General features: G+C 39.5%; 1 protein-coding gene across 4 annotated transcripts; it reads right to left on the bottom strand.

Annotated features, from left to right (window-relative positions):
- Positions 1–5,329: 5,329 nt before the first annotated feature.
- Positions 5,330–16,252, bottom strand: LOC131940432 (uncharacterized). Of its 4 annotated transcripts, none has more exons than XM_059299053.1 (2): positions 16,183–16,252; positions 5,330–8,118 (listed from the first exon to the last, which is right to left on the bottom strand). In XM_059299053.1, the coding sequence occupies exon 2, from the start codon at positions 7,661–7,663 to the stop codon at positions 5,672–5,674; it is 1,992 nt and encodes a 663-aa protein (XP_059155036.1). In that variant the 5' UTR covers positions 7,664–8,118; positions 16,183–16,252; the 3' UTR covers positions 5,330–5,671. The 4 variants fall into 4 exon arrangements, with proteins under 4 accessions (XP_059155036.1, XP_059155038.1, XP_059155035.1 ...); XM_059299055.1 differs by lacking the exon at positions 16,183–16,252 and adding an exon at positions 15,547–15,589; XM_059299052.1 differs by lacking the exon at positions 16,183–16,252 and adding an exon at positions 15,353–15,465.
- Between the last annotated feature and the right edge of the window lie 643 nt (positions 16,253–16,895).

The following is a 16,895-nucleotide window of genomic DNA, read 5'->3' as shown; positions in this document are numbered from 1 at the left end:
CCGAATTGATTTTTTTTAGGGTTTGGCATCCCATAGATTTAAATGTACAGTTATCCTTTACATCACCCCACCAACTGTCACCCACCCCAGTGTTCCACCCCACCCCACCGAGCATCCGTGATTACATTTGAGAGTCATTTCATTTGGATATCTATAGCCGTAAACAGTGCTTTTTCACGATTCGAGCTTGGTCCAAAATCTATCAATGTTTGGCTATTTTTCCAGGCATCCACACACTTTGAATGCCACTGTTAACACTCGATAAAATGAGAAAATATCGTTACTATCACCCGCCACTGTGGATCGATTTAACGTTGCTTCAAAATTAAATTGTTTTTCATGAACCAATATTAATTCACAAACAAATCGAGCCCTTTACAGCTGAATTCCACCAATTCTAAAGTTTTGATAATGTTTAATTTACAACAGAAAAGATCTGTTGCTTAAAAGCGAGCATAGAAGTGTAAATGTTCATATTCAATGAGACCGCTTTGCCGGGAGACTTAGTCTCTACAGAAACGGTATTGTCAGTGGTCCTTTTGTCTGGAGCCAAATTGACAGGAGCCTTTTTGTCGTGAGCCAAAATGACGCTAGCCTATTTGTCGGGAGTCGTAATGACGGGGGCCGTTTTGTGGAAAAAACTAAATGACGGGAGACTATATGTCGTGAGCCAAAATGACGGGAGCCTATTTGTCAGGAGCCTTATTGACTGGAGCCCTTTTGTCGGGAGCCTATATAACGGGAGCCTATTTGTCGGTAGCCTAAATGACGGGAGCCTATTTGTCGGGAGCCTATATGACGGGAGCCTATTTGTCGGGAGCCTATATGACGGGGTCCATATGTCGCTGGCCCTTTTGACGGGGTCAATTTGTCGGGGCCGATTTGCCGGGGTCGTTTTGATGGGGCCGTCTTGTCATTGGCCGTTTTGACGCCGCACAGATAAAACACAAGCAGGCGCGTTAGACAAGCACATACACTATCCAAAGAAAGTCGTTAAACAACAAAAACTTTTTGATTTGGTTTTGGATTTCAATGTCGCAAATGTAGAACGTAACGAAAAGGACTACAATGAGAATACTACCATTTGTGGTGGTGACGGTAATAATGAATCCTCGAGTCATGTATTGTCAGCTGCAAACACCACGAATTTCGACAATAGGGACAAATCAAGCGGCCATTCTGAAAATGATTCTGACGAAAATAATTCATTCCCAATTATCGTAAGAGATATATACGATCCGGGAAATTGGGAGCATGTATCAACGATGTCCCAAGACAGGCTCTGCGGCCTGTCGATTCTGTCAATAGAAAAAGGACTATGATGATATAACCAAAGAATTTTTCTCACGAAAGGAAAGAAAAGTAGATCTTCGTTTGTGAACGTACTGGTAATATTTTCATAAATAAACATTAATGTAAAAAATCAAGTATGAAGCTGACGTTCATCGTCTCTTTAATGCGTGTCTCGAACTTACATCAGTTTTATTTTTATTTTATTTTTCAAACAAAAAGCTTTAACTGAAACAAGCAACGTTTCAAAAGAGCTTCTAAGTAAACACATTATTTTTTAATCAGTGCCTTTATGTTAAAACTAATATACGACATTAATAAGCAGCTTAAAAATACCATATATATCGTTATAAATATTAATTCGCGTTGAGAAGGAAAAAAACGCCTCACTGTACATGATTTAGACACCAATGGAAAAATATAAGGCCCCGCGCGGATGGTTGGCCCTAGGCCCCGCGTACCCCTAACGCCGGCTCTGCCCACATATATATAGGCATATATATATAAATATATATATATATATATATATATATATATATATATATATATATATATATATATATATATATATATATATATATATATATATATATATATATATATATATATATATATATATATATATATATATATATATATATACTAGCCGTCCCGGCCAGGCCCTGCTCTGGCTTCTGTGAAAAACCTTTCTGTTAAAGACCATTACCTGTGTGTTTAGTAATCATCATAAACCCGGCATTGCCCACCCAAACCACAACCAACCAAAACCAAAACAACAAAACGCAAACATAACGCTAACACAATTACAAATACAAACGAAAACAAAAACCTAACAACAAACACAACCACAAACACCAATACAAACACAAAGAAAAAACTAACAAAAAAGCAAACGAAAACAAAAACCTAACAACAAACCCAACCACAACCACAAACACCAATACGAACACAAAGAAAAAAAAACGAAAAAGCAAACGAAAACAAACCAAATCCAAACGCAAAACCAACCACAAACACAAACCCAAAGAAAAAAACACAAATGAAAAAGCAAACGAAAACAAACCAAATCCAAACGCAAAACCAACCACAAACACAAATACAAACCCAAAGAAAAAAACACAAACGAAAACGAAAAAAGAAAGAACAAATACGAACCAAATCAAAACGCAACCACTAACGCAAACCCAACCTAAACACAAATAAAACACTAACGCGAACATAAATGCAAAGTGCTCACAGTCTAGCCCGGGGCGGAATCGCCTGTTTCAGCTTAATAAACGACTATAGTACCCCAACTTATTCATAGTATTTTGCACTCACTTAAACGAACGTAGGCGCCAAACCGAATACGGGAGGCCCGGGGCCCCAAATAGCACTCTATCTGGGCACCAGAGGACGCCCGGATTCGATTCACTTAAAGACTATAGTAACCTTTCTTATCCATACTCTATCGCACTGTTTAAAGCGAAATTATGCACCATAGCGCTCACAGGATAGCACAGAGCGCCAAATTGAACTCTGGTGGGGCGCCGGCGGACGCGCCTGTTTCAATTTAATGAACAATTATAATACTCAAAGCTTAACCGTAAAATACCTACAACATTTGCACTTGATCAATCCCCGTGGGGTGGTGTCTATAGAATAAAGATAATCCAACCGCTTCGATAATCTTTATTACAAAATAACCATCAAGTATAATCAAGTCAAAAATGCAAGAAAATTAAAAAAGAAATTAACTATAAACAAAATTATTATGGTCGGCTATGGGCCCCTAAATGGCGTGCCCTCCCCCCCCCCCCCCCCCGCATTGAGGGGTCTGGCGGCACTGTAGTTCCGCCCCTGGCCAAAACACTAAGTATGAAATATATTTTATCCGCCTTTACCACATAAGCTACATAACAATACGGTCTACATTGTATATATTAGTAATTAAACGATAATACTATGAACCGCCCCCTCTCAACTACGACACAAGAATTTTTTTAAGCATTCCCCGCTGCCGTGCGAATTTGGAAAAAAAAAGTGAATTGATACAGAAAAAAAATATATTTTAACCAATTTAATCTAATAGCCTAACCAAAAAATAGGCCTTATTATGTACAAAATATAGCCTATACTTTAGCCAGAATCAGCCCCCTCCCACTGGAAGTTTTAAGCATCCCCTCCTTTCCCCCTCCCTCCCTCCTGGAAAATTATTTGAAAGACATCCTAGGCAGGCGAGTTTTGAAATGTCTGCTACCTGTAAGGTGTATGGGCCTTCATGAGAAGAAAACAAAGTCCAGAAAGTTGACCGGAAATTGATTTGCCTAAACATAGAAGGCAGAGTTCCTTTCAACCATCGCATCGGAAGGGGGGGGGGGGGGGTTGAAACCAATGCCCCACAGCCGGACATAGAAAACAATATATAGACTAATATTTTATTGTTGTTTTTTAAAATAAATAGGCCTACGTTACCAGTGTCCGCCGCCACCTTCTCCGCCACCCCCGGAAATTTAAGTCCGCCCGCCCCTCCCTAACCGAAAGTTACAAGTGCCCCCTTTCCCCCTCCTCCTGGAGAAAATGTCCGCAAGAAACAATGATATAGAAGGTTGTCGAGGCGCAACTTAGAGAGGCAATACAATTTAGACGGGTTACACATTTTTTAAAAAGTCTACTGAGAATCGAAGCTGAGATTGAGGCGAGGAATCGAACCTTTACTGTGATGATTGATTAGTGGTGGTGAGCGGTGGTCACTTTTAGGTTGTCCAAACTCAGATTTCCAATACGCCTTGAGGATGGGTCAATGGTTTTTACCTGGACACTTCATATCATGTCAAATCACTACTGGGTGATAATTCGTTATCCTGGCTAAAGATCCACAGGTGATTTTCTTTATGTACAACAAGGTCGTTTGTTAATTGGAGTCATATTGGTGATATGTGTATGCTCTTTATTTACAAGCATAGCGTATATAAAGTATTTTATGCTGATAATAAGATATTGGAGATAATCTGAATCATAACTCCTGCAGTGATACGGACAAAAACAGCTACACACTACTCTTTAGATCTACCGATCCATTAGGCAGATGAAGAAGAGTTCATAATGTTTCTTGACTTCGACATATAAAGCGATGGTGTGGTCAGCAATATGCCCAGCCGCCTTCACTTTCCCCAACTTAAGTAAGGTACTCATCAGAGCTGAGTGGACTCAGGGATGTCCTACAGTTGCGAGTCCGAACCGAGACTTGAATTCAAAACATTCGGGCTAGCCTCCAAACGCTCTACCATTCGACCACGCTGTCTTTTACTAAATATAATTTACATTAAGTTATGTAAATAATGTTTTAATGTCAATGTCTTAAGGTTTCAAATGTAATTAGAAAAAACAAGTTAATTAAAAAAGTCTAGTGACATTTGTGCGCAATTTCCTTATGTTATCTAAAAATAGCTCTGACGTATAATGTTGGGGTGCGTTCAAGCTAGAAGAACAATCGGTTTGTAGGTGTTTATGTAATTTTAAAATTTGTGACCGAACGTGAGAATATTTTTGAAAACTTTCTTCGGCAATATTGTTCTAAATTATGACAGGAATCGATTGGTACATGTTTCAAGTCGCTAAGTGGTCTGGTTGCCGAGATATGGGCCAAAAACTGAATTTTTTCGAGGTTTTTTGGCTTTTCCGGGAAATACATGAAAGAAACCCGGAATTTTTATGGCCTATGCTCATTCTCGTAACTTGCTTAACATAATTGCTTTTGGAACTATTCATCGATATTGCTTCGTTGAGGAGGAGATACGACTTAAAGCCCGGACACACATTCATCCATCCATCCATCCATTCCCAGAAATGACGAGTTAATAAACGCAATTCTCCAGAATGGAAATTGCGCTAAAAAAAGATTGCTTGAATCAAATAGTGGAGCATTTGCACGAACCTTCAGGTAATAATTAGCGCGTCATTGAAAGCACTCAGCTCTTTTAGGTACCCATTGTGGCTGATGAAACTACCAGAAAAAAAATAAAGTTCTCATTCAGTCTTGATATTGATACATTTATTTTAGATGTCTCTTATTTTAACAGTGCTGCTGCCATATTATTAGCGAAACTAACATTACTATGTGTGATATTTTAACAATATGCGCTATTTGCAAACACGCACAACGCCAGTTGATATAATAAGAAGACGGTAACAACAAAATAGTTTGCATTAAAAATAAAGAAATAAGAAAATGACACTTGCATGCCAGAAATTAACATTTAAGTAAAGTGAATTGTCTTTCTACATAAACAAATACACACTCAACTCACCTGCACTCGTACTCGCACACACACGCGCAAATACACACACACACACACACGTACACACGCACAACAGAAACACAAATACTAGAGAGAAAAGTTCAATTCTCGTCCTCTAATAAATTTTTGCAGAAACAAAATGGCCGCAAGATGGGGTCGTCCATGCAGTCTGCCTGACCTTTGTAGAGGTTTAATCTGTCAATGATCTGCCCAGCCTCGATACGGCTTTTTGCGATTTCTTCCATCGAAGAGTTCTGGCGAACGTTGTTAGCTAGCACAGTGGCTTCGAACTGCGCATGACCCGGAAGCGTTTGCAGCCTAACCCTGAACATCGCCAGCTTGTCCCGAGACTCGAACGCCTCTTCCGGTAGAATAATCTGCACAACTTGTAAGGCCTTTTCAAGGCGCAGCTGGGCGCAGGGGGCGCCACTGATTTTAGAGTTGATAGCTTTGAGAGATGTGTTGAGCAGGATTTGATAGAGCACAGTGTTTGAGTCGACCTCGTCCATACCCCGCTGACCACAAAGACAGTATTCTTTCGGAATAGGAATGTCCTCACAGGTTCTATCGCTTGGAATTTTCTGGAACAAACTTATCCCGTGGCTTCTTTTTCTCAGCGGGCTCGGCTTTTTACTTTGGAAGTATATCAACTCTTGCAGTGTAGCGTGGACATCAAAATGAGTCGTAAGACGTAAGCTGTTGGTTTTTAGATTTTTCCGAACATTCGGGTATTTCCGAAGAAACCACGGCGGGAAAGTTAAGATGGCGTACGGGTTTCTCCGTTCCACCATGCCGTTGAATGTATGATCTACGCAGCTCTGTCTAGGCCCGTGGTCTGAAAACGTAATCAGCAAAGTGTTGTTTAAGATACCTGTGTTCTGCAGCTCCTCATAGAAGTCAAACATAAGCTGGTCCAGCAACCAAGCGGCCGACATATCCCCGTGGGTTAGTTTGGCCAAGAAGGCCATCGCGTACAGCGGCTCGTTGCGATATTTGTTAAAGAACTGCTTGATGTAGTCAAGATGGAAACTGGCTTCCTTCCTGCTATTCATGCAAGACCAACCGCCTTTCCTAATGTTTTCGTCTTTGTCGATTTCTAAGCCAATCGGACGGCTGAAATGAGCCGTTGGTGGCTTCATGAAGCCTCGCCTCTGGTAATGGTACCCACCGATTGTAGTCCAGTCTTCAGTGAAGAGAGTACGATACCCCGCTTTAGAAAAATCCTCCCATATGAGATCTAAGGCGTCGACGAAGTCCTCATGCGTCCACCAGCTTTTAATCTCATCTTCCAGAATACCGGACAGCAACGGGAGATAATTCGGGAACGTGTTTTTCCCGATTTGCGTGTACTTGACCAAATCAATGGAATTCCCGCCTTTCATTAGCCAGGGGTATGTCTTGTTCATCGACCGCATAAACTGGTGTCTGGGGACTCCGTCTATCCCAACCATCAACACGTTCAGCGTCTCCTGCGGGGAGAACTCAGCCACCCTTTTCTTGGCCAGGAGCTTCAGCATCTCGTCCTCGTTATCCCGCTTCGGGAACAACGCGAAGTAATCGACAGCCGCAATTTTCCCCCCATCGCCGTGACAGACAGTCCGAATAAATTCCGTGCTCGGCGGAAGATTCTTAAAATCTGTGAACGTCTGCAGGGGGTTCAGGTGTGACTTGTCCTTCTCGTAGTTCATGACCACTTCCTGGTACCCACAGGTGATGTTCCCAGACTGGTGCTCGCCGGCTGCCGTCAGGTTGACGACGAGCTGTGAGCCGTTCAGGTACACCATCTCCGGCAGGGAGCCGTTACAACGTAAAGACGGATGCTTCGCGTGGTCTATAAGTGTTTTCACGATTACCGGATCAAAGGGGTCGACTTTGGGGAACACGCAGGTTAATCTCCGCCTGTTATTTGTTCTAACATCGTCGCTTTCAATGTCGTCTGTTTCATCGTCGTCTACAAGTGCGTTCTCGTTAGCAAGGATAGGGCTGGATTGAAACGTGGACAGCCAGATAAACGTCACAAGCACAAAGACACACAGCAACAGCGAGATGAATTTGAAACTTGAAACGAAACTACACGAGCTGTTCTGTAACATTGTTGTCGAAAATGGTTCTGTTTGATTTCACCCCGGTACCCCACGAAGTACACAAACCCGAAGCCCTGCAGGTAGGTTAGCTCTCTCTATCCAGCTAGTCATCAATGGTGTAGTTTCTGTGGTAAGTTAGCTCTCTCTATCCAGCTAGTCATCAATGGTGTAGTTTCTGTGGTAAGTTCGCTCTCTCTATCCAGCTAGTCATCAATGGTGTAGTTTCTGTGGTAAGTTAGCTCTCTCTATCCAGCTAGTCATCAATGGTGTAGTTTCTGTGGTAAGTTCGCTCTCTCTATCCAGCTAGTCATCAATGGTGTAGTTTCTGTGGTAAGTTAGCTCTCTCTCTCTACCCAGCTAGTCATCAATGGTGTAGTTTCTGTTGTTGGTTTTGGCAGGCGCGGACAACATGAACCAGTTGTACAGAAACACGACAGCGAGACAGAGGAACGTCAGTACCAAACCTGAAAATAAAATGAACCCATTCATTTGAGCGAAAGCAAGCACACTGAGCAGAGGCGTAGCGAGAGGGGTGCGGGGGGTGCGGACCGCACCGGGTGACACCAGTTAGGGGGGTGACACCAAGGCAAAAAATAACAAAATATATAGAGAAAATGATAATTCCACTTAATTAAGTGATTAATTCGAGTGTTAAATAGTGTTTTAAGAGGTGCAAATCGAATGTTTGGGGGGGGGGGGGTGCAAATCGAATGTTTGGGGGGGGGGGGGGGGGGGTGCAAATCGAAAGTTTGACGGGGGGGGGGGGGGGGGAATGGAAAATTGAATTGAAAGTTTGTCCCCGAGTAGGATCGCTACGCCTCTGGGGGGTGACACCATTAAGTGCCGCACCGGGTGACACCCGACCTCGCTACGCCACTGACACTGAGCTCATTTTAAAACAAGGATTGCGATCAGATAACGTTGAAACTAAAAGAGGAATCGATATTATTTTTTAAAAAAAGGCTCGACACAGAGGGTAATTATAGGGCGTACTAATTAATTGTCCAGAATCGTGTATTCCAGGCTACACATGTAATGAAATGTAATTGTTCGTGTCAATGACCTATTCGTAATTCTGGTCCCGCGCTCAGCCTTGACATTAGCCCTAATCCTGACCATGTTATTTATCGTAGCCCTAATCCTGACCATGTTATTTATCGTAGCCCTAATCCTGACCATGTTATTTATCGTAGCCCTAATCCTGACCATGTTATTTATCGTAGCCCTAATCCTGACCATGTTATTTATCGTAGCCCTAATCCTGACCATGTTATTTATCTTAGCCCTAATCCTGACCATGTTATTTATCGTAGCCCTAATCCTGACCATGTTATTTATCGTAGCCCTAATCCTGACCATGTTATTTATCGTAGCCCTAATCCTGACCATGTTATTTATCGTAGCCCTAATCCTGACCATGTTATTTATCGTAGCCCTAATCCTGACCATGTTATTTATCGTAGCACTAATCCTGACCATGCTATTTATCGTAGCCCTAATCCTGACCATGCTATTTATCGTAGCCCTAATCCTGACCATGCTATTTATCGTAGCCCTAATCCTGACCATGTTATTTATCGTAGCCCTAATCCTGACCATGTTATTTATCGTAGCACTAATCCTGACCATGCTATTTATCGTAGCCCTAATCCTGACCATGCTATTTATCGTAGCCCTAATCCTGACCATGCTATTTATCGTAGCCCTAATCCTGACCATGTTATTTATCGTAGCCCTAATCCTGACCATGCTATTTATCGTATCCCTAATCCTGACCATGTTATTTATCTTAGTCCTGACCCTAAACCTAAGCGTATCTATGACTGTGGTTTCTGACTATCTTCAGGAATTTTGATGATTTGCAAAATCAACAAGCTGTGAGTAGAAACATTAGTAGACACTATTAGAAGTATGATACTATTAGAAAACAAACATCATTAGAAGAAATACACCATCAGAGGACAGACACCATCAGAAGACAAACACCATTAGAAGACAGACACCATCAGAAGACAAACACCATTAGAAGACAAACACCATCAGAAGACAAACACCATTAGAAGACAAACACCATTAAAAGACAGGCACCATTAGAACACATACACCATTAGAAGACAGACACCGTTAGAAGGCAAACACTATCAGAAGACAAACACCATTAAAAGACAGACAAAATTAGAAGTCACACTATAAGAGACATACACCATTAGAAGACAGACACCATTGGAGGACAGACACATTAAAAGACAAACACCATTAAAACAGACACAATTAAAATACATACACCATTAGAAGACAGACACTATTAAAACATACATCTCACCATTAGAAGACACACACTATAAGGAGAAAGACACCATTCAAAGAAAGACACCATTCAAAGACAGACACCATTAAAAACATACACCATTAGAAGACACACACTATAAGGAGAAAGACACCATTCAAAGAAAGACACCATTCAAAGACAGACACCATTCAAAGACAGACACCATTAAAAACATACATCATTAGAAGACACACACTATAAGGAGAAAGACACCATTCAAAGAAAGACACCATTCAAAGACAGACACCATTCAAAGACAGACACCATTAAAACATACATCATTAGAAGACACACACTATAAGGAGAAAGACACCATTCAAAGAAAGACACCATTCAAAGACAGACACCATTCAAAGACAGACACCATTAAAAACATACATCATTAGAAGACACACACTATAAGGAGAAAGACACCATTCAAAGACAGACACCATTAAAAACATACATCATTAGAAGACACACACTATAAGGAGAAAGACACCATTCAAAGACACGACAGACATTATTACAAGTCAGACACCGCTAGAAGTCAGACACCATTGCCATTAGAAGACACACACTATAAGGAGAAAGACACCATTCAAAGACACGACAGACATTATTACAAGTCAGACACCGCTAGAAGTCAGACACCATTGCCATTAGAAGACACACACTATAAGGAGAAAGACACCATTCAAAGACACGACAGACATTATTACAAGTCAGACACCGCTAGAAGTCAGACACCATTGCCATTAGAAGACACACACTATAAGGAGAAAGACACCATTCAAAGACACGACAGACATTATTACAAGTCAGACACCGCTAGAAGTCAGTCACCATTGCCATTAGAAGACACACACTATAAGGAGAATGGCACCACTCAAAGACACGACAGACATTATTACAAGCCAGACACCACTAGAAGTCAGACACCATTGCCATTAGAAGACTGACACCATTGCACACCCTTATAAGACAAACACCAGCTTGTACCTTGTTTTGGCCAGCCGAGTCGGGAACGCGACTGTTTTAGTTTCCCTTTCTGCACATCCTCATCCATTATCGAACTTTACAAACGAATGAATTACAACAATTTAACACAAGTCACGTGATACCAACAATATAGGCCAACTCAAGCAAATGCCCGTTTGCGTTAATCCTTTAGTCTTTGAACCTTTAGTCTTTGAACCTAAACGATTTTATAAATATTCTTCACTGCCTTTCAGCGTCGGTGCTGTTTGGTGCGGTCTGTGAATAAGGTTTAAAGCGTTTTTTTTTTAAATTGATTAAATTCTGTGCACGTTTTTCTGCATTAACACACTGCATTGTATCAAGAATAACTTGTTACCAGTTCAGCTTGTTTTAACAAATAATTATGGAGATAAATAATGTACTAAACTAAATACATTCACTGAAGGTGTACTTAACTTGATAAAATAACACAAAAATATAATATGTAGAAATCTATAACTAAACTTTTAACAAATTAAAATTTATTTTTTAAAATAAAGGCATAAATCCGTACTGTTTCGTTTGTCACATGTGTATGTGATTCTAAGTGTTAAAACCTGATATATTTCATAAATTAATTCATTAGATTCAATGCATATTGTGTGAGGAAATAAATATCAGATAAGATTAAGCTTCATCCGGGTAATAAAGTATTTACAAATGTATTTGTTTAAAAAAAAAAGGGGGGGGGGAGCTGCCAACAATTGCGAATTTTAGAGAGCAAACAATTGATAGATTAATCATAGTTAAATACAGTGGCGTAGCGAGGTCGGGTGTCATCCGGTGCGGCACTTAATGGTGTCACCCTCAGAGGCGTAGCGACCCTTCCCGGTGACAAACTTTCAAATTTTCGATTTGCACCCCCCCCCCCTCAAACTTTCGATTCGCACCCCCCCCCCCACCAAGTTTTTCTCTATATATTTTGCAATTTTTTGCCTTGGTGTCACCCCCCCCCCCCTAAATGGTGTCCCCCGGTGCGGTCCGCACCCCCTCCCCCCCTCGCTACGCCTCTGGTTAAATACACCATCCTCTGGTATCGACACCACAATGGAAGGTTGCAACTCATCATATCATTCAATACTTGACCGTGATCGCTGGGTAACGGATCAATACTCCCACGCTCTACAGAAAACATTAAACCTACCATACATCTTCTAACTCCAAATAAGAGCCAAAATAAATATTAAACCAATAAATATAAAAAATAACCTATTTACCTAAAAAAATATTTACACAATTCCTTTCACCATAGTCTCCTCATAGCCAAGCTGGAGGATTTGTGCTCTTTATGTTTGTGAGAAGACGCCATTTTCTGTCCCAACTGTATTTTTTCACGCCATTCATGGACTAAACCAACTACAATACCTGGACTAAACCAACTACAATACCTGGACTAAGCCAACTACAATAGCTGGACTAAACCAACTACAATACCTGGATTAAACCAACAACAATACCTGTACTAAACCAAGTTCAATACTTGGACTAAACCAACTACAATATCTGGACTAAAGCAACTACAATACCTGTACTAAACCAACTACAATACCTGGACTAAAGCAACTACAATACCTGAAATAAACCAACTACAATACCTGAACTAAACCAACTACAATAACTGTATTAAACCAACTACAATACCCGGACTAAATCTACTACAATACCTGTACTAAACCTACTACAATAGCTGGAATAAACCAACTTCAATACATGTACTAAACTAACTACAATACCTGAACTAAACCTAGTATAATACCTGGACTAAACCAACTACAATACCTGGACTAAACCAACTACGCATCTATAAATAGCTGATAATATCTGTACAATGTTATAGCTACATAAACACACCAGTGACTCCCTATAAGAGATAGGGGCCTATGCCGTGGTTAAGATTTGTCGTGTTATTCGCGTAGTTAATTAGCAGCCAACGTTAGACAAACCAGTGATCTATTTCCTTATTAATGGGAAAAATAATCCGAGTGAGGCTATAGATACCACAATATATTATATTAATAGTGTATCGGAGAAAAATATGTCAACGGTTTCGGATAATTCTGGTTCCTGTAAAATTAGGACTTAATGTATAATTCAGTATTAAAACAAAACTGCAATGTATGTTTCGTTGTTCTAGAATCTAGATTGTTGCTCTGTGATTGATCACGTGAAATAAAAAAAAAATTAGAATCAAACAGATTGTGTATCAGTTAACACACAGACAGGCACATATACATACACATGATCAGAAGCAAAAGTAAAAAAACAAAGTTATTCACACAGTATAGCCTACGCATCAAACATTAGTACAATATGGTTATACCAAATTATTTACTTACCAATTAAAAGGACAGGTGTTTTGACCAAAGCTCAAATCTTCTACTCAGTATTTAATAATTTAAACTTAAAAGACGATACCCACTGAACTGCCGTATACCCTGCTAGGAATCATAGCATTAGTGTACTGATAGACGGAACATTGAAACATACATTCATTAAGCTTATGAGACGCAAGTCTGTACAAGCCACATATTTTACAAACTTTCACGAGTAGTCCGTAGGTGAAGAAGAGTAAAAGAAGAAGATCATGAAGACAAACGGTACTAGTAATCAACCAGTAATGTTAAATGGTACCCCCGTCTCATGGAAGAGACGGGGGACGTTGACTTACCTTTGTGGTCGAATAGAAAGACGGGGGAGGGGGGATAACAGACGTAGATGTGATTATTGAGTAGTCCTCCTATGATGGTGTGTAGCCCCCCTTGATTGTGTGTGTAGCGTCCCCTCATTGTAAGCTCGCTTGATTGTGTGTGTGTGTTGTGCTGTTAATCAAATGACAGGTATTCTTCTATTTTATTTGTTAATGCATATATTGTGTTCTGGAATGACATGTGTTCTTGTAGCCTGTGACACTTGGTTTGTAAATGATTTATAAAGGGACCCGGATGTGGAGGAACGTGTGCGCTGGAGAATGTATTGAGTCTCCTATTATTCCATACATAAAAAAGTCACCTCTCTCCCCCCCCCCCCCCCCATCTCTCTCTCTATCCCCCCCTCCCTCTCTCTCTCTCTCTGTCTCTGTATATATATATATATATATATATATATATATATATATATATATATATATATATATATATATATATATATATAAACTCAGTCAACATAGAGTATTTCAATCAATTCCTATTATAATTTATTAAAACAGTTTCCTAAAACTTGAAACAACGGCTAAAATTCGTTTTCTAACGTTGCTTTTCTATAAAAGTGTGATGTCACACCATCTGAGCCCCACCCGTCACCCTCAACACACTCCGTGACAAAATTACGGACCCCCCATTCTTCTACGAGTGTGACCTCATTTTCATTTATGGACGACCCCTAAGGGATTACTACTTAAAACACCGCCTTTCGTAGTTAAGCTTACATAATTAGGCTACATATTTCGGTTTGTCTCCGATACACATATAACACAGCGTATAGCAAGGGCAGGTCATCGACCCTATAGGGGGAGCCAAACTGGGTAAGAAATAAAATATCACATTATGAGCTACATTACTGAATTATACACAGTCAAAGTTAAGAATTGCTACTTGGGTCTCCAGACTGATTTAATTGTTTTCTATAGGTGACTTCATCCTTTCCAAATTGAGGGAGGGGGTTTTTTCGCCAACGTCAACAACTTTAAAAAAAAAATGGAGATGGGGTGGGGAGCAAAAACTGATCGTTCGCCCCGGGGGAGAAACAGTTGGCTACGCCTCTGCTCTAGCCTAACGTCTTATGGACCTAGCAGCAAAGAACTAACTAAAGTTCTTTGGTTTGAAAATAAAGATCACAGTAGAACAAAATATCATTTGTGAGACCAAGTTTTTTTTTTACTGCGGGATTTAAGTACAGTCGATATTTTAAAAATAAGAATCTTAAATGAAGTGGGTGTGATTGGAGTTAAAGTATTGATATCGATTGTAGGACTAAGTTTTTTTTACTCCGGGTTTTAAGTACAGTCTAGCTTTTTCATAAGAATCTTAATTAGAAAGGATGTGATTGAAGTAAAAGTGTTGATCTTTGAACATACAATACAGATCAATAACTAATTTAGATTTTACAAGTCCTCTTCGAGATGAGATTATAATTAGATAAAAATAAGGCCTTTCGCCATGTTATTAGAGTGGGCTTATACGAAAGAAAAGGTTATTTAATTTAAGACAGTTAAAAAACTACCAACACACTAAGCGTTTTTGATATTTCTAACGTTCATCAATATGTTAAAACTAGAAGCTATTTTATATATTTCATATAATATTTAAAAACAATGTTTATTTTTTATTTTGGTAATTACAATGCATTTATAAAGAGTCGTAACCAATACGTACTGATCCTTCTTTTGAGAGCAAATTTAAGATAATAGATCGTTCCTCTAAGCTGAGCCTATTGATTCAACTTCCAACATGACACAAAAACACACATTCACGCATTACGTTACTCTTCTTTTATCAAAGCAACTTGTACTAATATGGCTTTGGCCATGATACCAGTTAGCTAAACATGTCAGTCTATTTATATTTACCTTTACCCTTCTTCTGTTTTTCTATATCCACTTCTTATCTGCCGTTTGAAATTGTTCGTTATCACTCAGCCCATAGATTAAGACACAGTTTGAAAAAAAACACCTCAAAGCTCTAGAGGTCCTTCACGTTGCTATGTAGGCTATTTTTTAAGCGGTATCTTTTCCACTGTCCTTAGAGTTATGGGACTATTTCAACACCTAGGGGTGGAGCTCGGAGGGGGGGGGGGGGGAGGGGGTAATTGTTTGGCACAATATAATAGTAGTACTCCACCACAATTTACCTAGGTTTCCGGTGATATATATATATATATATATATATATATATATATATATATATATATATATATATATATATATATATATATATATATATATATATATATATATATATATATCAATGCGAGACTAAAGAAATTCATGATAAAATATATCCAATAATTCTCCAGTTGTTTTGTGAAGTTTCATCTGGTTTGTATTATGTGCCTATGTGCTAATTTTCACTTAACCTCTGACATTGCTATTGGATTATTATCACTAGTTATTTGAGTATAATTTTTTTAAAGTATGTGCATTTACATCATCTTCTTCGTGTGCCTTCGTGAAGGCCCAAAAAGGTATAGAAAGATAAGTACTTACTTTTCACTCCACACGTTCTTAATTTACACACACTCCTAGTCACAAAGCATCAGACACATTGAAAGCCAACCAGCACTTAGACCAGGGGTCGGCAACCTTTTAAGACGGAAGAGCCAAAAGTTACAATTTTCAAAATTTCCCAGGTTTTAAAGAGCCACTATTTTTTTTTATTTCAATATTTTATATTTTATTAGGATTAGGTAGATAAATGTGAGTTGTTATTTAAAATAAATAGCTTCATATATGAAATAATATTTATTCATATAAAAACATACGCTTGTTTTGTCGGAATAATGAAATTAGTATTAAAAAAATAAAAATACAGGACTATCCCAATCCATTTTAGAAGCAAACTTTTTTTTTTTCTTTACGGACACCACTGGCTCAGGAGATGTCTCCCGTTAGTCGGGCAGGTTTCAGCACCGCAAACTCCGACCAACTGGCTTGAATATCGGTTTGATTACCGTGTATCGGTCGCTTCTGTTCTTCGGCTATCATCTGACTTCCAGCCCACTGAACGCAGGGTGAACTAGTACCCCACCGCCCAATACCGCCCAGTACCCGGCTCAACAGTAGGAAGCTAATAACTAAAAAAAATTGGACAATGGACGGATGTTAGGGCTGGGCCCGGTGCTTAAGCGGCTGTCCGTATACTTTCTACTGCACATATTTCTCAATGTTCTCTGATGAGTTTTTTCTTCTTTTCAAACTTG

This window comes from Physella acuta, unplaced genomic scaffold (assembly GCF_028476545.2).
Source record: "Physella acuta isolate Inbredline_101_S28 unplaced genomic scaffold, ASM2847654v3 ptg000316l, whole genome shotgun sequence".
In the NCBI taxonomy this organism is placed as follows: Eukaryota; Metazoa; Mollusca; class Gastropoda; family Physidae; genus Physella; species Physella acuta.
Note: the sequence above shows the minus strand (reverse complement) of the source record. Positions and strands in the feature narration are given on the sequence as shown.

Bases quoted from the DNA above. Each gene is read 5' to 3' on its own strand.
- LOC131940432 (XM_059299053.1), bottom strand. From the start codon at position 7,663: ATGTTACAGAACAGCTCGTGTAGTTTCGTTTCAAGTTTCAAATTCATC.